This window comes from Nicotiana sylvestris, chromosome 12, assembly GCF_000393655.2.
Source record: "Nicotiana sylvestris chromosome 12, ASM39365v2, whole genome shotgun sequence".
NCBI lineage: Eukaryota > Viridiplantae > Streptophyta > Magnoliopsida > Solanales > Solanaceae > Nicotiana > Nicotiana sylvestris.
In genome coordinates, this window is record NC_091068.1 from 143,676,529 (window position 1) to 143,701,291 (window position 24,763).

The following is a 24,763-nucleotide window of genomic DNA, read 5'->3' on the forward strand; positions in this document are numbered from 1 at the left end:
AACGATTACAACTGAATGGAAATTGACTATTTCTAACTAGACTCCATGGTTGCAGTAACCTGAAGAAGAAGAAGAAAGAAGAAGAGAAGAAAGAGATATGTTAGGAAGAAGAAGGATAAGAGAGTGAGAAAAGAGAAGAGAGAATCGAAGAGAGAGAAAGAGAATTACTCTGATGAACGATGCCTCCCTCTCTCTCATGCAGTTGGTTATAACAACCTTCAGCTGACATGGCCAAATCGTGGCCCTTGGAGCTCATTAAAGCTTAAATTAATCCTAGTCGTTCATTCAAATTTTTGTTATTCCCTTCCCATTTTCTGTTATTGTTTTCTTCATTTCGAATCCCAGCTGCTGCACTTCGTATTGGATCATGACATACTCACCCTCTTCAAACAATCCTTGTCCTCAAGGGTTGGAATCAAAATCTGGAAACCTTGCCTTGATGTAATGATAATCCTCCCAAGTGGCATCTTCTGGAGTGAGATTTGACCACTGTACCAGAACCCTTACCGCGGCAGAGTTGTCCCTCTTAATAAGCTGCCTCTGCAAGATTGCCACTGGTTGCACTAGAAACTTGTCATCCTCGCCAGTGATTGGTAGTGTGATCTGCACTACTACTCTATCTTCCACCTTCTTCTTGAGTAAAGACACATGAAACACAGGGTGGACCTTAGATTCAGGCGGAAGATCCAGTTTGTAAGCCACTTTGCCAATTCTTGCTAGGATCTTGTAGGGGTCATAGTATTTAGAGCTCAACTTCAAGTTTCTTCTTAATGCTAGAGATGTCTGTCTATAGGGTTGCAATTTCAAATACACGAAATTCCCAACTTGAAACTCCCTATCTGTTCTCCTTTTATCAGCATAGTGTTTCATCCTTTCTTGTGCTTTAGTGAGGTTGTCCTTCAATAGTTGCTGCATTTGTTGTCTATGCATCATTGTGTCTTCAGCAGCTGGTACCACAATCTCCAATAAGGGGCCCAATGACAGTTGTGGGGGTGAGAATTTGTATAGTGCTTCAAAAGGGGTGCACTGTAAGCTGGTGTGGAAATTGGTGTTGTACCACCATTCTGCAACAGTTAACCATTGTCTCCACTGTGTTGGCCTATTAGCAGTCATACACCTGAGATAGTTCTCCAGACACCTGTTGACCCTTTCAGTTTGGCCATCACTTTGAGGGTGATAGGTAGTGCTGTAATGAAGCTGAGTCCCTAGGAGTTTGAATAGGGCTTGCCAAAAGTGGCTTAGGAACACCTTGTCTTTGTCTGTCCCTATAGATTCTAGAATCCCATGTAAGCAATGTATCTTCTTCCAAAACACCTCAGCTACAGATGTTGTTGTGTAAGGGTGAGCAGGTGTTATTAAATGTGCATACTTTGTTAATCTATCCACAACTATAAGGATAACATCTTTGTTCCTAGACTTGGGCAACCCTTCTATAAAGTCCATACTGATGTGGCTCCAGGCCTGGTTACGGATTGGTAGGGGCTGCAGCAACCCAGGGTAGGCCATGTTGTCATCTTTGCTTTTGAGACATACATCACAACTAGCCACATGATCAATAACCATCTGTTTCATCCCTGGCCAATAAAATATTTGTGATAGTCTTTTTAGAGTTCCAAGCTGTCCTGAGTGTCCACCCATAGGAGAGTCATGAAAGGTTGATATCAACTGATTTCTGAGCCTACCATTAGTACCAATATAAATTTTTCCTTTCTTCCTGAGTATGCTGGCAGTGTAGTGCCATATGTTGGGTCCTTGTTGAGTCACAACTATTTGGCTAATGATTTCTGTAGCTTTAGGGCCCCCTTCATAGCTATGTGTGATTTCTTGCACCCATGCAGGGACTAAAATACTGATGGCCTGCAATGCACCCTGTAGTTGGTTCCTTTGAACTGTTGAACCTTCTTGCTGTCTAGAAAGGGCATCAACAACCTTATTTTCAGACCCCTTCTTATACTGCACCTCATAGTCCAATCCAAGCAATTTGGTTAGTCCTTTTTGCTGTATAGTAGTAGACACCCTTTGTTCTAGGAGGTATTTCAAGTTGTGATGGTCAGTTCTCACCACAAAATGTTTGTATTGTAAATATTGTCTCCACTTTTCCACTGCATTCAGCAGAGCCATATAGTCCTTGATAATAGGCTATATAGTTGTTATTTACACCATAATTGCCCATGCTTTGTTGTTGTTTTATAATGTAAGTTGCCAATAAAATGCTTTAATTAATGCTATTTGGTTTCGCAGGGAATATAAGATGTGAGGAAGCAACATGAAGTGTTTAAAGGCAATAACGTGAAGAAAACACCCACTCAAGAAGTACCCAAACACAAAAGAGCAAAAAGAGAAGGAACGTGGAGACAAAAAGGTCCAGCATACGCACCGCGGTTGGAGGCAGTGTACTCCGCGATCAGCGCCGCGGTCGACGCCGCGGCCGCGACGGCATGTTCACAGCCCAAAATTTAAGGGGCCAAAGTGTCAAGTCGGGAAAACTTTGGTAAAACCCTTATAAGATGTAGGAAACTTGCCCAAGAAGGGAGAGCTGATTTTGAGATTATTTTGGCAAGAAGAACAAGTGTGAGAGATCACCCAAAACATCATAGTTCTTATTCTCTTCTAATTTTCTTGCAATTTTTCCATTATGAATATTTTCGTAGTTTATTCTTACGTTGTCATGAGTATCTAAATACTTTAATATAAGGTTTTGGTGAAATCCATTGGGGATGACTTGGTTGTTATATTAATATAGTTTGAATTGATTGTTAATCTCTATTTGTTCATCTACGTTTTGATTGTGGTTAGTTGAAAGGGTCCTCAATTATCCGTTCCTATTTATTATGTATCTTCTTGAGAGAGAGTGAATATTTAGGTAGTTATTTGAACAACATCACTCCCGGAGTATAGACGAGAGTCATAACCGAGGGTTTAGAGATTGGATTAGAGATAACGATATCTCGGGTGTAATCTAAAAGAACGGTAATGTGAATCTAGCTAGCGTAGCTTGAGAGAGTGCGTCTAGTAAATTATCATAATTGCTTGAGAGAGATTTATGATAGCCGGAGAGTTCTTGATTGATAGAGACAACTAAGGCATCGCTATAAGAAACGTACAACCAATGAAATCACCAACGGGAGAAACCATTACCTTAGACCTTATTCCAACTGTTTACACATCAAGCATAGTTAATTTTCAGCTGTTAATTATTTTCAGACTTTAGTTGTTAGAGATATCATCAATTGTGAATTACAAAGTTTGGGGAAATTGGTTCTGTGAATTTAGTAAATCCGTCAAAAGTAATTGATAGGTTAATTCTCTGTGGTTCAACTCTGGGCAGAATTACTCAGATTATATTTGCTACGCCCGTGTGTGTCTTTGTATAAGGCATAGTTTGGCGTTATCAAATTTTGGCGCCGTTGCCGGGGAATTAACGGTGTTATCAATTACAATTGAGAGAAATACAAAAAATTTAAGTGTAGTCAGTTTTCTCTATACCCAATCTTTTCATTGAAATTCTAACGTTTGAACTTTTGTGGGAAACAAGTGTATGCCTAGAAGTTCTTCGAGGACTGGAGAACTGCTAGAAAGACTCTCAGACCCCGAGAAAATATTCAGGGCATTGAACCGTGCCAACAAAAGACTTCAACAATCTCAACAATCACACCAACTCGAATTTGACATGGGTGACGTAGATAACATCAACGGAAACGTCAGGATTGAGCCAGCTGACTTAAATGTCAAAAGGGTGGCACCTTTTGTGCCCGAAGCTGCACTTTATGACTGGGCACAACCCACAACTGATAATCTGGCCACTGCGATAGTTGTGCCCGCAATTCAAGTGGAGACATTCCAGATCACCAACAACATGTTGCATCTGCTGCAGAAGAAAGGACTGTTCTCCGGGTCACACATTGAAGACCCGCAACAATACTTGAAGAATTTTCTGTCAATCTGTATGACCCAAAGGCATCCAAATGCAACTCCGGAAGATATCAAGCTGATATTGTTTCCATTCTCGGTAACCGGGGAAGCTCAGACTTGGCTAAATTCGCTCCCTATCAACTCTATCATCACTTGGGAGGAATTAGTCAAGCAGTTCCTGAACAAGTTCTATCAACCTAACAAGACTGCAAAACAAATTGATAACATATTACAGTATAGGCAGCAGCCTTCTGAGTCCTTGCAAGAAACTTGGGAAAGGTTTAAAGGGATGTTAGTGAAGTGTCCTTACCATGGCATTCCAGACTAGATGCTCGGCCAGAGATTCTACATGGGGCTAGCTGACAATTTGAAAGCAAATGTGGATGCGTCAGCTGGAGGTGCATTTTAAAGTAAAACGTTCACTGAGTGCAAAATCCTTCTCGATAAGATGTCACAAAATTTGGGGTGGATGACTAGAGGTACAACACTGGCACCCATAGTGCATTCAGTTCCTCTTGACCCAAATAATTCACATGTAGAGAACATGGCCTCACTCATGACCCAGATGAGCATATTGACAAAGAAGATTGATGAGATGTGTACAAAACAGGTGCACATTGTTGATACAACAAATGGGGGACTGTGTACACCTTGTATTAATAAGTCTTATGTGTGTTCATGGAGCGGAGAAGGTAAAAATCAAGGGGCAAGGGAAGATATGAATTATGTCAACAACTATAGGGGTTAGAGGCAAGGACCACAGTAGTGGAGACCGCATCAAAATCAGCAGTACATGCCTAATATGCAGCAGCCTGGGGGTATGCACCCTCAAAACCAATTGGTGCCAGTACCATATCAGAAACCACAAGGCTATCCACAGCAAAATCAGTAACAATTGACATACCAACCACCCTCTCAGCAGCAAGATAACAACATGGTGGAAATCAGAAGTATGCTTCAGCAACTCATTGGGACAAATAATAAAGTGCATGAAAAATTGGCAGTGCATGATTCAGCCATAAAAGAATATTGAAACGCAGCTGGGTCAGCTGTCCATGGCTTTGAACAACCGTCCTCAGGGAACTCTGCCTGCAGACACAAACATAAACCCCAAGGACCAAAACCCGAATCAGCTGATGGCAGTAAGTCTCCGGAATGGGAGAGATTTAGACATAGAGCAGGAAATTGCACAAGCCAGCAAGGACACTACACCAACCACTCCAGTTCAATTAGGGGTAGAGGAGCAAACAGAACTTACTGAAGTGGTGGTTGAGCAGAGTCAGGAGGAAAAAGGCAAAGATAAGATGAATGAGCAAGTTGCAGAACAGGTGTCACCTTTTGTGCCAGAATATTCTAACAGAGAGAAGCCAACAAGCAATGCACAAAGGGTGATACCTGCACCCTTCCCTCAGAGACTGGTCAAACAAAAGAAGGCAAACCAATATAAGAAGTTCATGGAGATGTTGCGTCAAATTCAGTTGAATATTCCTTTGATAGATGCCTTGAGGGAGATGCCCAGCTATGCTAAGATGATGAAAGATCTAATATCATGGAAGTTTGATTTTCAGGATCTATCCACTGTAACTTTGACACAAACCTGCAGCGCAGTGGTGGCAAAACCGATAGCTCAAAAGATGTTGGACCCAGGTAGCTTCACTATTCCATGAACAATTGGAAGTTATGCCTTTGCAAAGACGTTGTGTGAATTGGGAGCCAGCATAAATCTGATGTCGCTGGCTATGTACACCAAACTGGGCATTGGTAGAGCTAGGCCAACTTCGATGCTGCTACAGCTGGCTGACCGCACAGTGAAGAGGCCCACTGTTATTCTTGATGATGTGTTGGTACAAGTGGGAAAGTTCGTGTTCCCTGCAGACTTTGTTATCTTGGATTGTCAGGTGGATGAGGAGATACCCCTTATTTTAGGGAGACCATTTTTAGCCACGGGGAGAGCACTGATCGACTGTGAAACTGGGGAATTAAAAATGAGATTGAACGATGAAGAAGTCATATTCAATGTTCAACAATCTATGAGGAGACCCGGTGAATATGCTAATTGCTCTCTAGTTGAAGCAGTGGATGTAATCCTACAAGAAGATGATATGACCCTAACTGTAAAAGATCCATTGGAGGCATGTCTGACAAATTTAGAAGAAATGGATGGTGAAGGGTTAGCTGAATGGGTCATGGCACTGGAAGGCCGAGGATTTTGGTCAAGGGAACCTCAGTTCGAGTCCCTTGATCTAGAAAAAAGGGCCACTCCTCCAGCAAAGCCATCAATAGAGAAACCACCCAAGTTGGAACTAAAGCCACTCCTAGATCACCTCAGGTATGTGTTCTTAGGCCCTGATTCGACCTTGCCTGTTATCATATCATCCGGTTTGTTAGATGTGCAGGTAGAACGGCTCGTACGGGTACTGTAGGAAAACAAGACTGTCATTGGCTGGACCATGGCAGACATAAAGGGTATCAGCCCAGCTTTCTGTATGCAGAAGATTCTCCTGGAAGAGGGGCACAGACCTTCCAGGGAACACCAGCGAAGGCTGAACCCTAACATGAAAGAGGTTGTAAAGAAAGAAGTAATCAAATGGTTAGATGCGGGAATCATCTTCCCCATCTCTGATAGTAATTAGGTCAGCTCTGTCCAATGTGTACCGAAAAAGGGGGGATGACTGTTGTAAAAAATGAGAACAATGAGTTGATCTTAACTCGTACAGTCACAGAGTGGCGTATCTGCATAGATTACAGGAAATTGGACACATCCACCCAAAAGGACCATTTCCCCCTACCTTTCATTGACCAAATGTTGGACAGGCTGGCTGGGCGATCGCACTTCTATTTCTTGGATGGATATTTGGGGTACAATCAGATATTAATAGCCCCCGAAGATAGAGAGAAAACGTCTTTCACATGTCTGTGTGGCATCTTTGCCTTTCGGAGAATGCCTTTTGGGTTTTGCAATGCACCCGCCACTTTTCGACGATGGATGTTAGCCATCTTCACAGACATGGTGGAGGATATTATGGAGGTCTTTATGGATGATTTCTCCGTGGTGGGAGATTCATTCAAAGACTATCTTCACAACTTAAGGAGAGTGCTTAAACGATGTGTGAAGACAAACTTAGTGCTAAACTGGGAGAAGTACCATTTTATGGTACAAGAAGGTATAGTCCTGGGGCATCGATTGTCCAGTAAAGGAATTGAGGTCGACCATGCTAAGGTTGAGAAGTTACCAACGCCCACTTCAGTCAAGGCGGTGAGAAGTTTTCTTGGACATGCTGGATTCTACCGGCGTTTCATAAAGATTTTTCCAAAATTGCTAACCCATTATGCAAACTCCTTGAAAAGGATCAACCCTTTGTGTTTTCTAATGATTGCAGGTTGGCATTTGAGGAACTGAAGAAGAGATTGATCACTGCACCCATCATTGTTGCACCCAACTGGGAGTAATCATTTGAGCTCATGTGTGATGCCAGCGACTATGCTATAGGAGCAGTCTTGGGGCAGCGAAAAGATAAGTTGATGCACCCAATTTACTACGCAAAGAGAACGCTAAGCGGTGCACAACTTAATTACACAGTGACGGAGAAGGAGATGTTGGCGTTGGCGGTGGTGTTTGCGTTTGACAAGTTCCGATCATATCTGATTGGTTCCAAGGTAATTGTATACACTAACCATGCAACACTCAAGTACCTAATTGAGAAAAAGGAGTCTAAGCCGCGCTTGATTTGTTGGGTGCTACTGTTGCAAGAATTCGACCTCGAAATTTGTGACCGTAAGGGCACAAAAAATCAAGTCGCTGATCATCTATCGCGACTTGAAGGAGCTGAAAAATTAGTCGAGGTCGAAGAGATCCTGGAAACCTTTCCATATGAGCTGCTACTCGCAGCCAGTCTTGAGGAAGCGCCATGGTATGCAAATTTTGCAAACTACCTGGCCTGCGGTATTGTTCCCTATGACCTTTCATCTGTCCAAAAGAAAAAGTTTTATCGTTATTGCCGCATGTATTATTGGGACGAGCCTTATTTGTTTAGAATCTGTGTTGATAATATGATCCGGAGGTGTGTCCCCGAGATAGAACAATCTTCTATTTTGTAAGCTTGTCACGCATTAGCATATGAAGGACATTTTGGAGGAGCCAGAACAACTGCGAAAGTGCTAGAGTCCGGTTCTTTTGACCAACAGTGTTTAGAGATGCACACCTATGGGTGAAGGGCTGTGACGAATGTCAGCGAACCGGGAACATTTCCCGTCGCCACGAGATGCCCATGAACCTGATTCAAGAGGTAGATGTGTTTGATGTTTTGGGGATTGACTTCATGGGCCCCTTCGTCAGCTCATTTGGCAATAAATACATACTTGTTATTGTAGATTACGTGTCTAAATGGGTGGAAGCTGCAGTGTTGCCCACTAATGATGCAAGAGTGGTGATAGATTTTGTGAAAAAGAATATATTCACCCGATTTGGGATACCAAGAGCGATCATCAGTGATGGATGCACTCACTTCTGTAATAGAGCCTTCGAGAAATTGCTTGCAAAGTATGATGTACGCCACAAGGTGGCTACCCCTTACCATCCGCAAACCAGTGGGCAAGTTGAAGTGTCCAACAGGGAGATAAAAAATGTACTAACCAAGACGGTGAATGCCACACGAACTGATTGGGCAAAGAAGCTTGATGACGCACTCTGGGCCTATAGAACTGCGTTCAAAACACCAATAGGTATGTCACTATACAAGTTGGTACTTGGGAAGGCCTGTCACCTGCCTGTGGAGTAGAACATCGAGCTTGGTGGGCATTGAAACAATTGAACATGGATCCCAAAGCAGCTGGACAAAATCGACTGATAGAGTTGCATGAGCTGGAAGAATTTAGATATCAAGCCTTTGAAAGCATGAGGCTCTACAAGGAAAGAATGAAGAAGATGCATGACAAGCACATTGTGGACAGAAATTTCAACCCCGGTGACAAGGTATTATTGTATAATTCAAGGTTGAGATTGTTTCCGGGTAAGTTAAAATCCCGATGGTCAGGGCCATTTAGAGTGGTGCAAATGTTTGCAAGTGGAGCTGTTGAGATCGAGTCAGAAGATGGGACGAACAAGTTCTTAGTAAATGGGCAAAGGTTAAAACATTACCTTGGAATAGATGAAGAAAAAGGGGATACAGTGGTGATCAATTTGAAAGAACCCCAGTACGCGAAGGAGGAGTGATGGCTCAACTACTTGCGTCGTGCCGCGACGTTAAATCAGGCGCTACGTGGGAGGCAACCACGAATGTGTTGTAAGTGTAGTAAAAAAATAATAAAAAAAAAAACTTTGCCAGCCGAGACCGCGGACCGCGGTGAGGACCACGGAAATCCCTGGACGTCAATTTTTTCACTGTGGCCGCGTTGTCGACCGCGGGAGACTCTGTCTCGCAGCGTCGATCGCGGCGACGTTCGCTGAAATGTTAAATTTTTTTTCTTTTCCCACTCTTCTTTTGAATTTTAAAACCCTTCCCTATATCATAATAAACAATCCCCCTCCTAAAATCCCCACTTCTCTCTCTCTCTCTAACCCTCCCCTCCAAACCCTCCCATCCATACTCTCTTCTTCTTCTTCCTCCTTCACAACACCCCTCATCTTCTTCCCCCCAAGGTATGTTTTCGACCCCCCTTCTCCTTTTCTTCTATTGTTTTTGTTGCATTATGCTAGTTCATGTTGTTCTAATGTAGTAGTAGTAATAAGATTTTGTTTTGTTTAGTTCTTCTTCTTCTTTTTAGTGTAATTTCATTTTTAGCATATGTCTGGTGAAGGGGCTGTATTTTGAATGTTTGGAATGGTGTTGTTGGTGGGTGATGGTTAACAAAGAGTGTGGAATGTGTGGGTGTAGTAGATAGTTGAATTGAGAAAGTTTTCTTGATTCCCTTGGGGCCATGAATATGAAGATAATGCCTTGCCCACAATGTGTTTGAGAAATTGCCTTAATAGTGATATAAGGAGATGTTGTGACATGGTTGTGGTGAAGTCTGAGTAACCACCCATAGTCACACATTTTATGCTCATCCTAATACGTGTTTCTCTGTTTTGACAGGTATTATGAGTTCAGCCCGTAAGAGACGAAACACAGTTTGATAGCACTAGTGGCCTAGGAGGCTCCTCACGAGCTAGGGGCCAAACCAGTGCACCACAGTTTGATAGCACTCGGTTCGTCTCTGCAGAAGCAGAGGCAAGGTACAATTAGAAACTTGCCAGGAAGTTACTCCATGAGGTCCATATCGACAGGAAGGCTTTGGTGAGGGAATGCCCCAATATATTTGATGAGCTACGAAGGTGTCAGTTGGACATCTTCTTTGAGGCTCCCGAGGAAGCAAATATTCAGTTAGTGAGGGAATTCTATGCAAACCTGCCAGAACACGAGGACAAGGTTGTGACTGTGCGCAACACCCCGGTTAATGCTTATATAGATGTCATCCGCAGAGTGTATCACCTCCCCGCATTCACGGGTAATGATCATTACATCATGACTAGTCGCCCGATGGATGACTGGGACAGAATTCTGGAGGTCATCTGTATACCAGGCAGACAGCCCAAATGAGTAGCACAATCGACGACTCTGCATTCCAAGTCTCTTACTTGGGAGGCCAAATGTTGGCTCACTGTCATCACCACTCGGTTGCTACCATCCAGCAATACCACCGATGTAAATGGGTCACAGGCCGCTATGATCTACTACTTCATGACTCACTAAGGGTTTGATGTCGCCCGAGTCCTCTCTGAAGAAATGTTCATCCGATTGCCCGAACTAAGCAAAGGCCACTACTTCCCTTCGCCTATTACCCGTATATGCCGCCTTGATAATGTTCCTGAGAACTCCCGAGTTGATGGGAAATTACCTATAAAAACCCCTTTTCGGGCGAGAAAAATTGGGCAAGAGGGACGAGAGCCTGTACGACGCAATGATGACTCGTCTGATGAGTTTGAGTCTGAGGATGATTCTAATGCTACTGAAGCTGTTGAGATCACATCCCCTCCTAGAGGGGACGAGGCAGTATCGTCACAGCCACGTCGGAGAACTCAGATGGATGCTTTGGAGCGGGAAATGACTGGACTGCGGACCTCCATGGATGTTGTGGCTGACCGACAGGTGATGTCGGAAAAGAAATTCATGGGTTGGTTGAGAGCACTGGGTCGCGCCTGCAACGTTAACCCAGACACAGTTTCAGATCAAGAGTGACCCTTCAGGGAAGTTTCTTTACCTCACTAATCTTTATATTGTCAAGCCATGAGGACATGTCTTAATTTTAAGTGTGGGGTGGGGTAAACTTTGTTGTATGTTGTACTTGTGAATATTATCTGTTTGTCTTTGTTTTGTGTTAGTTGCTTTAGAAATAGAGTATTGGTTTTTTTTAGGAAGTTAAAATAGAAGCGACTTGTCCCGACAATGGATCTCTTTCGGCGGGGTTCTTGAGGGACTAAGTCGAGAATTTTTTTTTGAAATATAAAGACTCTTCCTAATGACGGATTCTTTAGACAAATTTTCTTGAGGGAAGCTAGTCTATAGAAAACACCAAAAAGATTTTTATTTCTTAGGTAGTGTAGTAACTCCCCCTTGGTTTTTCTTTAGGCCACGATTCTTTTTCAAGGGTTTAGCTTGAACCGGGTATAGGTAGATTTTTTTTTTGTTGTTTTAGGTTAGGATTAATGGGTGACGAGCTTAAAATTGAAGAAAAAAACCCTTAGCGTTCTTACACCCGAACACGATAGACGCTAGAGTGTAGCGCTTAGCTTCAAGGGTTGAATCTTGTTTAAGTGCCTTAAAAATTGTATGTTTGTACCTAACTTGAACACTCAAAAGAGAATGTTTTGATAAACTAATCTGGAGTGAGTCATGTGCCATGTGGGTGTGAGTATCATTGTATTCCATGTTGTACATTTGATGCCTAGAACTTGCCCTGTGTGTTTGCAAAGCAAAATAGTAGCTTCATTCGGTTTTAGAAGTGATACAGACATTTATTTGTTGAGCCGGACATATAAAGTGAACCCACATAAATGCATTACATCTCAGTTAACCCCGTTGAGCCTATAAGCCTGTTTCTTTGGCAACCACAATGTGAACCTTAACCATTTGTTTGAATAGCCTGCTGTCTGAACCAATTTTCCTCCCTATCACTAAGCACTAGATTGGTATTGAGATTATGTGAAAACAAAAGTGTGGGGTGGTGGTTTGGTTTTTGAAGTGGAACCATGGAAATAGAGAAAATGTGCAGAATGTGAAGCGTAAAAAGAAAAGCACCACAAAAAAAAAAGTTCATATATATTTTGTCGTGATTAACAAGTGGTAGCTTGTACAAATTGCACCTAATGCATGAGGATGTTTAAATAAATGCGGGGGAGTGTTGGCTTACAAAATGATCATTTTTAAATTCAACGTAATTGTACTAAAAGTTCTTAGGGAGGTTAGTCACTATATCCAAATGTATCCTACCCGTCCCTTAGCCTACATTACAACCAAATAAAGTCCTATTGATCTTAGACTAAGTGAGGCTCGATTAGTTGAGTACTACACTAGGGGCAAGCCTATGGTGCATCTTTGTGGCATGTGAATGTTCTTTTTGGAGAGTGAGCGAATTCTGTCTATTTGTGTTCCTAATTGTTATCACTATCATTATATATATGGAACTACTCTCTTGTGTGATGTGAGGGAATGTGATTCACAAAAGAAAGGTGCATCTTGACTATTATGTAGAGTGGTTTGAGTAAGTGCAAATGTTACAGGGTACGGAAAACTTGATTCTTGAGGTAAAAGTTGTTCACTACTAGGTGTAACTCTTGTGAAATGTTCATGGCGTGAGTCGTTGAGGGAAAAACATAGGAAATGAATTTTTATGGAGTGTGGTGAATTGCTCGAGGACTAGCAATAATTTAAGTGTGGGGTGTTGATAATAGGCTATATAATTGTTATTTACACCATAATTGCTCATGCTTTATTGTTGTTTTATAATGTAAGTTGCCAATAAAATGCTTTAATTAATGCTATTTGGTTTCGCAAGGAATATAAGATGTGAGGAAGCAACATGAAGTGTTTAGAGGCAATAACGTGAATAAAACACCCACTCAAGAGGTACCCAAACACAAAAAAGCAAAAAGAGAAGGAACATAGAGAAAAAAAGGCTCAGCACATGCACTGCGGTTGGAGGCAGTGTTCTCCGCGGTCAGCGCCGCAGTCGACGCCGCAGTCGACGCCGCGGCGGCATGTTCACAACCCAAATTTTAAAGGGCCAAAGTGTCAAGTCGGGAAAACTTTTGTAAAATCCTTATAAGATGTAGGAAACTTGCCCAAGAAGGGAGAGCTGATTTTGAGATTATTTTGGCAAGAAGAACAAGTGTGAGAGATCACCCAAAATATCATAGTTCTTATTCTCTTCTAATTTTCTTGCAATTTTTCCATTATGAATATTTTCATAGTTTATTCTTACGTTGTCATGAGTAGCTAAATACTTTAATCTAAGGTTTTGGTGAAACCCATTGGGGATGACTTGGTTGTTATAATAATATAATTTGAATTGGTTGTTAATCTCTATTTGTTCATCTACGTTTTGATTGTAGTTAGTTGAAAGGACCCTCAATTATCCGTTCCTATTTATTATGTATCTTCTTGAGAGAGAGTGAATATTTAGGTAGTTATTTGAACAACATCACTCCCGGAGTATAGACGAGAGTCATAACCGAGGGTTTAGAGATTGTATTAGAGATAACGATATCTCGGGTGCAATCTAAAAGAACGGTAATGTGAATCTAGCTAACGTAGCTTGAGAGAGTGCGTCTAGTAAATTATCATAATTGCTTGAGAGAGATTTATGATAGCCGGAGAGTTCTTGATTGATAGAGACAACTAAGGCATCGCTATAAGAAACGTACAACCAAGGAAATCACCACGGGAGAAACCATTACCTTAGACCTTATTCTAACTGTTTACACATCAAGCATAGTTAATTTCAGCTGTTAATTATTTTCAGACTTTAGTTGTTAGAGATATCATCAATTGTGAATTACAAAGTTTGGGAAAATTGATTCTGTGAATTTAGTAAATCTGTCAAAAGTAATTGATAAGTTATTTCTCTGTGGTTCGACTCTAGGCAGAATTACTCAGATTATATTTGCTAAGTCCGTGTGTGTCTTTGTATAAGGCATAGTTTGGCGTTATCAATCCTTTTCATAGTTGGATTTACCCTTGTGTCTTGGAGCCAAGACCTTGCTAAAGTAAGCTATTGGCCTACCTTCCTGCATTAGTACAGCCCCAATGCCCATTTGGCTAGTATCAGTTTCCACTATGAACTCCTTGTTGTAGTCAGGTAGTGCCAACACAGGTGTAGAAGTCATAGCCTTCTTCAATCTCTCAAATGCTAAATTTTCCTCCTCATTTCACTTAAAGGCTTCCTTTCTTAATAAGTCAGTCAAAGGTCTGCAAATGGTGCCATAATTGGCAACATACTTCCTATAGTACCTAGTCAATCCCAAGAATCCCCTCAAAGCTCTCACACAGTTGGGTTTAGGCCATTCGATCATGGCCTTGATTTTGGAAGGATCAGTTGATACTCCTTCTACAGTTATGATATGCCCCAAATATTCAACTTTGGACTGACCAAAGGAACACTTAGACCTTTTAGCAAATAAGGAGTGTTTCCTTAAGGTGTCAAATACTGCACTCAAATGAGTTACATGTTCCTTCTCCGATAAGTTCTATATAAGTATGTCATCAAAGAAAACTAACATAAATTTTCGAAGGAAAGGTTGAAAAACCTGGTTCATCAAAGCTTGGAAGGTGGTTGGAGCATTGGTCAGCCCAAATTGTATCACCTTAAACTCATAGTGGCCCATATGAGTTCTGAATGCAGTCTTGTACACATCTTCCACCTTCATTCTAATATGGTGATAACCAGCCCTCAAATCTACTTTGGAAAACATCACAGACCCACTTAGCTCATCTAATAGATCATCCACAATGGGTATTGGATATTTATCCTTTATTGTAATGTCATTCAACCCCTATAGTCTATAAAAAACCTCCAAGAACTATATTTCTTCTTAACAAGTAAAGCTGGTGAAGAAAAAGGTGATTAGCTATGCTGTATGATGCCATTAGTGAGCATCTCCTTGACCTGTCTTTCTAATTCTTCCTTCTGAGAGTAGTTGTATCTATAGAGCCTCAAACTGACTGGCATAGCCCTAGGTTTTAAGGGTATGGTGTGATCTAAGGTTCTGACAGGAGGCAAGGTCTTTAGCTTAGCAAATACATCTGAGTATTGTTGCAGTACCTCCTCAATGGCCTCCCCAATTGGGTCTTGCTCTTCTACCTTAACAACACTGTAGGCATATAAATTTTACATAAACTAAATTCATAAAATAATTTGAACTATATTTTAAATTCGAGATATATTGGTCCAAATAAATACTATGGGCTAATATGATTGAATTAATTATATAAGTCCAATATATATGGATTAAATAAGTAAGTCTTAATTCATTGGGCTAGCCCATTTAATTGGGCTAAAGTGATGAGCCCAATTCATCAGGCCCAAGATGTCATCTTCCTAGAGGCCCAAATTGGCGCCACATGTCAAATGACGTGGCGCGCCAAGTCAAGCGGAAGAGCCAATAGGACCATGCCACGTCTCAAAATAACAAGGCATGCCCAATCACACTAAAAGGCCAATGAAATCGCGCCACGTGTGCAAGTGACATGTTCTGGCCAATCAAATGTGGCCATGTCACACTTCAATTTGATTGGTCGGAAAGAGTTTGTTCTTATCACAACTCCTCCCTTCCACGACTATAAATAGGGGTCTGCATAACTTAGAAAAGACACCAGAAGTTATAACAAGAAGCAAGAAAGAGCTCGTGGATCAAACGCTGCAAATTCCTCCACAAGTTTTGAGCTTCAAGCAATCAAGTTCAAGTTCAAGAAATCAAGTTCTAGCTCAAGAATGAAGAAAAAATCAAGTTCAAGCTCAACAACGAAGAACAAATCAAGGTTCAAGGAGTACGAGTTCAAATCAAAGTTTGTGCTAGTTGAATTCAATATCATCATTTATGGCAACAAATATAGATTCAAGATCAAGCTCGAAAGCCCTTGAATTTATTTAGTATTGGAAAGAAGAATCAAAGGATTCATAGAGATTGTAACACTCAAATATTCAAAATAAAATACTACGATTGTTGCGATATTTTCGGTTTTGATTTTATTTTCTCGACGCAAATTTATTGTCTACAAGCACTCATCATGAATGAGTGAGCTATTAGAGCCTGACCCTTTCTTAACATTTTCCCCATGGTTCCACTGGTGATCATAGTCAACTTCCCTTCTTCAGTGATGCCCTGCAATACCAGCTTGTTGCCCTTCTTACCAATAGTAACACACATCTTCTCATGGTCGAATTTGGTTGGATTATGCTTCTTCATCCAATTATTTCCCATAACCATGTCACAACCCCCAATTGGGATAATCAGTAAGTTCTCTTGGAAGGGTCTACCTTGCATTTTCCACTGGTAGCTCATGCAAATCGAAGTGCACATAACATAGTTCCCATCAGCTACTGTCACTCTCACTGGTGGGCAGGGTTGGGCTTGGTACCCTGACTCCTTAATTGTGGTGGCATCAATGAAACTGTGAGTACTCCCAGAGTCAATTAACACTGGTAGTTTCCTGTTACCTATAGTACCACGCACCAGTATGGTATTAACCCCTTTGTTATCACCTGATAGGGCATTCAAACATACTGCCTTTATGACCTCTTATTCCACTTCTCCTTCAATGATTAGCCCTGCAGAGTTCTGATCTTCTCCTATCTCACCAATTTCAGTAGGAACTTCTGTTGTCCCTATCATACTGTTCAATTGCTTCTTCTTGCATTGATGGCCTTGGGTATACTTCTTACCACATTTGTAACACAAATGGTTGCTCTTCCTATACTCATAACTCTCATGACTAAGCCAGAATGAATTTGGTTTAACTACAGTTGCAATAGGTGCCTTGGCAATACTAGAGTTGCCAGTGATCAGAGAGAGTTTGGTTACCATTTTTGTACGCTTGAGAGCAGCTTCGATGGCCTTCTCTTGTAGCCTACCTTGTTCTACCGCAAATCGTAGAGTTATAGGTTTGAATAGCTTCATACCAAACCTAATCTCTTCATTCAGAGCCCCAATGAAGCTAGATATGAAGTGTGACTCATCTAAGTTAAGATTCCTGATCAACATCTAGGCCTTTAAGTCTTCAAACTTACCCAAAAATTCATCCACTGTCCCAGTCTGACTTAGCTTGTTGAACTCCTCTACTATGTCTCCCATTAATTCCTCCCCAAATCGAATCAGCAGTTCATCTTTGAATTCAGCCTAGCTTACTTCACCTTTGCTTAGAACTAAGGAATCATACTAGATGTCTGCCAATCCATTCAAATAGAGAGCAGTTGCTTCCACCTTCAAGTTATTAGGAGTCCTATACAAATTGAAGTACCTTTCATTTTTCCGAATCCGCCCTTTAGGCTCATGAACTTCAAAGTAAGGTAGCTCCCATTTAGGCGCAAGAGCTTATACTGCTGGAGGTCGATGCTGCATTATTTCTTGACATGGTATAGGCAGTAATCCATCACCTTAAGGTCTATCCCCTTGTGCTCTTTGTGGAACCCTTTCCAGGTTGGTCAGTCATTCTATGATCAGTTCCAGTGTGCCTTGTATTACATTTTGAGTATTGCAGAGTTCCTCTTGAGTGGTCATAACCTCGTTCAGAACCTCCTCGTGTCTAACTAGTTTATCATCCATAACCTTCAGCCTAGTTCCTTCAACCATCACCTTCTCACAGTCGCAGAATCGAGGCTCTGATACCAATTGTAATGAACTCAATTTGAATTAAGGAATTAAAATACAATAATGGAAATAGAATGATTTTTGGGACAATTTTCTGTTATATTGATAAAGGAAATCTAACGACTACAACTGAATGAAAATTGACTACTTCTAACTAAACTCCATGGCTGCAGTAACCTGAAGAAGAAGAAGAAGAAGAAGAAGAAGAAGAAGAAGAAGAAGAAGAAGAAGAAGAGAAGAAAGAGATCTGTTAGGAAGAAAAAGAAGAAAAGAGTGAGAAAAGAGAAGACATAATTACTCTGATGAACGATGCCTCCCTTTCTCTGATGCAGTTGGTTATAACAACCTTCAGCTGACGTGGCCAAATCGTGGCCCTTGGAGCTCATTAAAGCTTAAACTAATCCTAGCCGTTCATTCAAATTTCTGTTATTCCCTTCCCATTTTCTGCTATTGTTTTCTTCATTTCGAATCCCAGCTGTTGCACTTCGTATTGGATCATGACAGTTAATAAAGTGGTAGGAGAAATATAAGGTCTCACAAGTCACATGTGCTGGTGGAAGGTAACAGTTATCCAGTAGAATAATTGAGGTGTGCTCAAGTTGGTTTGAATACCATGCTGTAAAAACAATTATATGTTATTTTATGATTATCTGATAAAAATATATACAGTATTAAAATAGTGAGTCATGAAAGTCTGAGACGTGTCCAGTATAGGATGTTACTACATCCTATTTGTAGGGCTTGGTTGATAAAATTTCAATGTGAAATAAATACTTAATGTAAATTGGTCTAAAGCACAAGTCTCCGAGATATTCAAAATTGGTTGAAGCACAAAATCAATAGAACACTATGGAAATGGCATAGATCACATGGGCCAAGAACTAAATCAACTCGAGCTGGTTGCGTTAGTCATGTCATAAGACGCGTTTACACTGTATCCAAAATTTTCATTGGACCGAATAGCGGCCTACTAGTAAAGTCGGCTGGTGACAGTTGAATATCTTGACAAACTAGATGTGCACCTACATTTCAATAAGGCCATTTCATGTTTTCTTTCCCCTTAAATGGGATGTTCTCAATATTCAGCCGACATCAATTATATAAGTTTTTTTTTTATATTTCTCAAGAGCTCCTCATTTTGCTTCCTTAATAACTCAAGGTTATAATATTTGTGGTCGTTTGTTTGGAAAGAAGTTATTCCAGAGTTAATTATCTCAGGATTAGTTATTCCGGAATAAACTCTTCTTAAATTTATCAAACGAGCCCTTAGAGTTAAAGGCAGAGACGGATCCAGAATTTAAACATTATGGGTTCAGCCTTTAAGATTTTTAAAATTGAACCCATTATATCTTTATACTTATGGATTCAAACCTACCATTTATGACAATTTTAGTAAAATTTTACGTATAAATTTATGTTCCACATCAAAAGTACTGGGTTTAAATGAACCCGACTCCACTACTCTACATCCGCCCTGGTTAAAGGTAGAGGTTGTTAATCACTCGAATGATCCTCTCTTATTACATATTAATAGAAAGAGTAGAAATATAAATTGATGTCCTTTAACATATGTTAGTAGAAAGAATAGACATATAGTACTTGTTATAAGCGACTTATTAGTTGTCATTCACAAATAAATTGAGTGACATATTTTACTGTTTTATAGTCGAAAGAGGAGGAGAGAAAGAACGCATGCATGGAGATTTTATCTGTCGAAGGTTCGAAAATCTATGAAAGAACATTTAAAGCTAAATTTAGGACAGATATTTAAAACCTAATATCCCTAAATATTATATTACTTTTTCTTGTTTATTCTTGTTATACCTTTTCTTCATGTCAATGATTTGTATTTAAGCTTACAATTACCTATTTCATATCATAATTATGGTGGAGAAAGATGAATTATTGAGATAATTTGATACAAATATCTTAATTGAAAATTCAAATTATAAGAATACATCTACCTTATATCTTCAAAACAAAAAAGGCAAAATATTGAAAATGATTAATTTGAAAATTAATTGAACCAATCTAAACTTATTTGATTTGGAGTTAAGTTATAATTTTTTAAATCCGTAAAATCGAATATTTTCCCTGTCCCATGTATAATATTAATTGGAAAAAAGAAAAAAAAATACTTTTCTTAAACCAAAAAGAAAAAAGAAAAACCTGCACCGTAACATACTTCAGAGATCTAACGGTGGTAGACATACTAATTAGGGTTATCGAACATTCTAGAAAAACGAACCTACTGTCAGCTCCCACTATAAAACCTTCCTCTTTACCCCATACTCTCTCTCTCAAAAACCCTAGTTCTCCAAAGCATTCTCTAAGCTCTCCTCTAAACTAGCCGACACTAAACAAAAGGAGAGTAAAATCCATGGCCGGGAAAGGAGAAGGTCCGGCGATCGGAATCGATCTCGGCACTACATACTCATGCGTCGGCGTGTGGCAACACGACCGTGTTGAAATCATTGCCAATGATCAAGGTAACAGAACGACGCCGTCCTATGTTGGTTTCACTGATTCTGAACGTCTCATTGGTGATGCTGCCAAAAATCAAGTCGCTATGAACCCTACCAACACTGTCTTTGGTAAGATCTCTTTTCTTTGTGGTTTCAATATCAGATTTTTCATCAGTAACATGCGATGTGCTTTATATTTCACTGATTTTTACTGTAATTGATAGATCCGAGGTTTTACTGTCTGTGTTTTAATTTAGATCTGTTGATTTGAAGTGCTTTAGTTGTAAGAACGATACAAAAACGCGCTTTTAATTTAGATCTGTTAATCTGTAGCTACTTCAGCTCTTTACTATGATCGGTTAAGCTAGATTAGTTGTATACTCTGGACTACTTTGTGAGAGCGTTTATTATGAATCTTTATTTGATAAATGGCTGTGCTCGTGTTTTTTGAACGTCTAAAAACACAACCTTTTTAAATTATTAACTAACTGGACATGCGCACTAAAAAGTTACTAGTATATTGGGGGAAAACTCTAAGTTCAGTATCATGTTATTAAATCGGGGAAGCTAGTTGAGATTTAAATCAGGATATGTGATTTGCTTGTCATCTTTGATTGACTGGGATTCTTTAAGTTGAAGATTTAGTTGATCTTTGAGAAGTTTCTTTGGAGGAATAGTGGCAAGTGTAAGTGGTAAGCTGTGTTCATTTTTTTTCTTTGTTTGGCCAGGAAGGTTAATCATCTTTGATTGACTGGAATTCTTTAAGTTGAAGATTTAGTTGATCTTTGAGAAGTTTCTTTGGAGGAATAGTGGCAAGTGTAAGTGGTAAGCTGTGTTCATTTTTTTCTTTGTTTGGCCAGGAAGGTTAATCATCCTTAATTGAATCTTCAACCACTAAATAAATAGGATGTTAGGGGGCAAACTCAGGTATTTTGTAGTGATAGATTTAGCAGTTACAGCACTGGAGGGGGCCCTACTTGATGTTATTGAAACAATCATTGTTACCTTAACGTGTATGCTCAATATAGGCTTAGCATATCCATTGTGCATCTTATTTCTATTACCATTAGACTCCTGTGAGTTAATGGATGTACTGCGTTCTCTTCATATGTAGTGTTGCCGACTTGCTTATACAGTATTACTGGTGAGCAGATAAAACTCCTATTGAGTGATGATAGTGTGAAGAGCAACATACAAACTCCTACTGATCATAAGCATATTGATGTGTTACTGTTATGTGGATTTCTTGAAAGTTTGTATAGGGCTGTTTTGGAGCGTATGCACATTGGCAATTAAATTTATCTAGTTTGTTCATTTCAGTTTCTTGACAACGACATGCTTTAAATATTAACCTGAATTTTTGCGCCATGCAGATGCTAAAAGGTTGATCGGTAGGAGGTTTAGTGATGCCTCTGTGCAAAGTGACATGAAGTTATGGCCATTCAAGGTCATTCCTGGTGCTGGTGATAAACCCATGATTGTTGTCAACTACAAGGGTGAGGAGAAGCAGTTTGCTGCCGAGGAGATCTCATCTATGGTGCTCATAAAGATGAAAGAGATTGCTGAAGCGTTCCTTGGCACAACTGTTAAGAATGCTGTGGTTACTGTTCCAGCCTACTTCAATGACTCTCAGCGTCAGGCTACCAAGGATGCTGGTGTTATTTCAGGATTGAATGTGATGCGTATTATCAATGAACCTACAGCAGCTGCCATTGCTTATGGTCTTGATAAGAAGGCAACAAGTGTTGGTGAGAAGAATGTGCTTATCTTTGATCTTGGTGGTGGTACATTTGATGTCTCTCTTCTTACAATTGAGGAAGGTATCTTTGAGGTGAAAGCTACTGCTGGAGACACCCATCTTGGAGGTGAGGACTTCGACAATAGGTTGGTTAACCATTTCGTTCAGGAATTCAAGAGGAAGAGCAAAAAGGATATCACTGGTAATCCTAGGGCACTCAGAAGGTTGAGAACTGCATGTGAGAGGGCAAAGAGGACTCTTTCTTCCACTGCTCAGACCACCATTGAAATTGATTCTCTGTACGAGGGTATTGACTTCTATTCCACCATCACACGTGCTAGATTTGAAGAGCTTAACATGGATTTGTTTAGAAAGTGTATGGAACCAGTTGAGAAGTGTTTGAGGGATGCTAAGATGGACAAGAGCACAGTTCATGACGTCGTCCTGGTTGGTGGCTCCACTAGAATCCCAAAGGTTCAACAACTTTTGCAGGACTTTTTCAATGGGAAGGAGCTCTGCAAGAGCATCAACCCTGATGAGGCTGTTGCCTATGGTGCTGCAGTGCAGGCTGCAATTTTGAGTGGTGAGGGTAATGAGAAGGTGCAGGACCTCCTGCTGTTGGATGTTACCCCTCTTTCCCTTGGTCTGGAAACTGCTGGTGGTGTCATGACCGTGTTGATTCCCAGAAACACCACTATCCCAACTAAGAAAGAGCAGGTCTTCTCAACCTACTCTGACAACCAGCCTGGTGTGTTGATTCAAGTCTATGAAGGTGAGAGAACGAGGACTAGAGACAACAACTTGCTTGGAAAATTCGAGCTTTCTGGTATCCCTCCTGCTCCTAGAGGAGTTCCTCAAATCACAGTCTGCTTTGACATTGATGCCAATGGTATCTTGAATGTCTCTGCTGAAGACAAGACCACCGGGCAGAAGAACAAGATTACCATCACCAATGACAAGGGCAGACTCTCGAAGGAGGAGATTGAGAAGATGGTTCAGGAAGCAGAGAAGTACAAGTCTGAGGATGAGGAGCACAAGAAGAAGGTCGAGGCGAAGAATGCTTTGGAGAACTACTCATACAATATGAGGAACACTGTGAAAGATGAGAAGATTGCATCCAAACTGTCCGCTGAAGACAAGAAGAAGATTGAGGATGCCATTGAGGAAGCCATCCAATGGCTTGATGGCAACCAGCTTGCCGAGGCTGATGAATTTGAAGACAAAATGAAGGAACTCGAGGGCATCTGCAACCCAATCATTGCAAAAATGTACCAGGGCGCTGGCGGCGACATGGGTGGTGCCATGGATGATGAGGGTCCTGCTCCTAGCGGCGGCGGTGCTGGTCCAAAGATTGAGGAGGTGGACTAAGTTGGTGCTCCTATATTGTTTTTTATTTCTTAATTAGAGACCTGCAATTTTATTTCAAAGATCTATGTGGCTATGATTTTTGCTTAGTAGTTGAATTATATTATTTTCATTCTGCAATCAAGTACTGCTATCTTTTATTTCTCGGTTTTCATCAAATGTTGCTCTTCCTTATGTCTTAGTCTTAGTTCCCCTTTGAGCTTGAGGTCAACTTTATATTATAGCTTAACTAAATTGAGTTAGGCGAAGTGTGAAAGACGCCTATTTTGAGCTTGAGGTCAACTTTATATTATAGCTTAACTAAATTGAGTTAGGCGAAGTGTGAAAGACGCCTATTTTGTTTTTTTGTTTCTCTTAATCCTAACTAGGCGGATTTTGACCAGGGAGGTTGCCGATTTGTTTAGTACTTGTAATAGTAGTAATTTTCTTTTATTTTGGGTCAAGGGGGTACTACTAAGAGGGGTCGGATTTGCTAAACAATATTTCCAGATCTGAAAGGCCAAATTCTGTTGAGGGTCTCCACACCTCTTTGATATCAGTAGTCTTTAGTTTCTAGTATCTTTAACCTCTTCTACACCTCACGACAATTGGGAACAAGCAGAGAAATAGCATGTAACTATCAACTCCTTGTAACGTGCAAAATGTTTTAAAATGAAATTATATTAAAAGAGGAAGAAATCCATCTTGAAAAGAAATCCTCTAAAAGGGATCCCACAATAATTAAAAAAAAAGTTCTTAATCCTCTTCAACTCTTCCCATGAAGAGATACTAATAAGATAGTCCTAAATAAGTTTTGAGCGAATACTAGGTAATCAGGTCAAATCTATACGTGGCAAAAAGTGATTGGCTCTCATGATGTGGACTTGTGGTCCACAAAAATAAAAGATATGTCCATCCTCTAGCAATGTCCGCGAAGGAGCCATATTGCCAATCCAATCAATCTTCTATTACCAAATCCTTAAACTCACAAATTTTGTCACTTTGTTTATTTTCCTATCCTCGACCATATAGTCTATTTCTACCTTTATGGGATAAGGATAAGTTCTGCATACACATTATCCTCCCCAGACTTCACTTATAAAAATAAATTGAATTTATTATTATTGTTGACCATATAGTCCCTCCCTCTCTCTTTATCACAATCATGATTTAGCTTGGGGAATTTCGTGTGGTTGAGAATGGAGTGGACGTAGTTTACTGAAAATTGTCTTCTTGAGCAAAGCAAACCAAGACAAGTTGAAGGCAAAGGAAATAACACTACAATAAAGACAATGAAAGGGGGCAAAAAAATCAATAGCTACTTGTAGTGGGATGGATACCTTTGGCTCAATAATAGAATTCGTGTGGGAACCATATAATTTACTCCTTATGTGACATAGATTTTATTTGGAAAAATTCAACAACATACCCAGTATTATCCAATACCGTGGGGTCTGGAGA

The 24,763-nt window shown here is 40.3% G+C and overlaps 2 protein-coding genes across 2 annotated transcripts; one reads left to right on the forward strand and one right to left on the reverse strand.

Annotated features, from left to right (window-relative positions):
- Positions 1–14,317: 14,317 nt before the first annotated feature.
- On the reverse strand, positions 14,318–17,149 carry LOC104234262 (uncharacterized). Its single transcript, XM_009787802.1, has 5 exons — positions 16,747–17,149; positions 16,215–16,650; positions 15,055–15,259; positions 14,753–14,941; positions 14,318–14,635 (listed from the first exon to the last, which is right to left on the reverse strand). The coding sequence occupies exons 1-5, from the start codon at positions 17,147–17,149 to the stop codon at positions 14,318–14,320; spliced, it is 1,551 nt and encodes a 516-aa protein (XP_009786104.1).
- A 2,825-nt stretch (positions 17,150–19,974) lies between these two features.
- LOC104234260 (heat shock cognate 70 kDa protein 2) lies at positions 19,975–23,463 on the forward strand. Its single transcript, XM_009787800.2, has 2 exons — positions 19,975–20,349; positions 21,594–23,463. The coding sequence occupies exons 1-2, from the start codon at positions 20,136–20,138 to the stop codon at positions 23,324–23,326; spliced, it is 1,947 nt and encodes a 648-aa protein (XP_009786102.1). The 5' UTR covers positions 19,975–20,135; the 3' UTR covers positions 23,327–23,463.
- Positions 23,464–24,763: the final 1,300 nt, after the last annotated feature.

What these genes read in the sequence shown, in the direction of transcription:
- LOC104234262 (XM_009787802.1), bottom strand. Translation starts at nt 17,149, where the DNA reads ATGTTGATCAGGAATCTTAACTTAGATGAGTCACACTTCATATCTAGC. An exon ending in AGAAGTTCCTACTGAAATTG is followed by an intron (nt 16,651 to 16,746) that starts GTGAGATAGGAG and finishes ATGCCCTATCAG; the next exon opens with GTGATAACAAAGGGGTTAAT. An exon ending in AGTGGAACCATGGGGAAAAT is followed by an intron (nt 15,260 to 16,214) that starts GTTAAGAAAGGG and finishes ATATGCCTACAG; the next exon opens with TGTTGTTAAGGTAGAAGAGC.
- LOC104234260 (XM_009787800.2), top strand. Translation starts at nt 20,136, where the DNA reads ATGGCCGGGAAAGGAGAAGGTCCGGCGATCGGAATCGATCTCGGCACT. An exon ending in CCCTACCAACACTGTCTTTG is followed by an intron (nt 20,350 to 21,593) that starts GTAAGATCTCTT and finishes TGCGCCATGCAG; the next exon opens with ATGCTAAAAGGTTGATCGGT.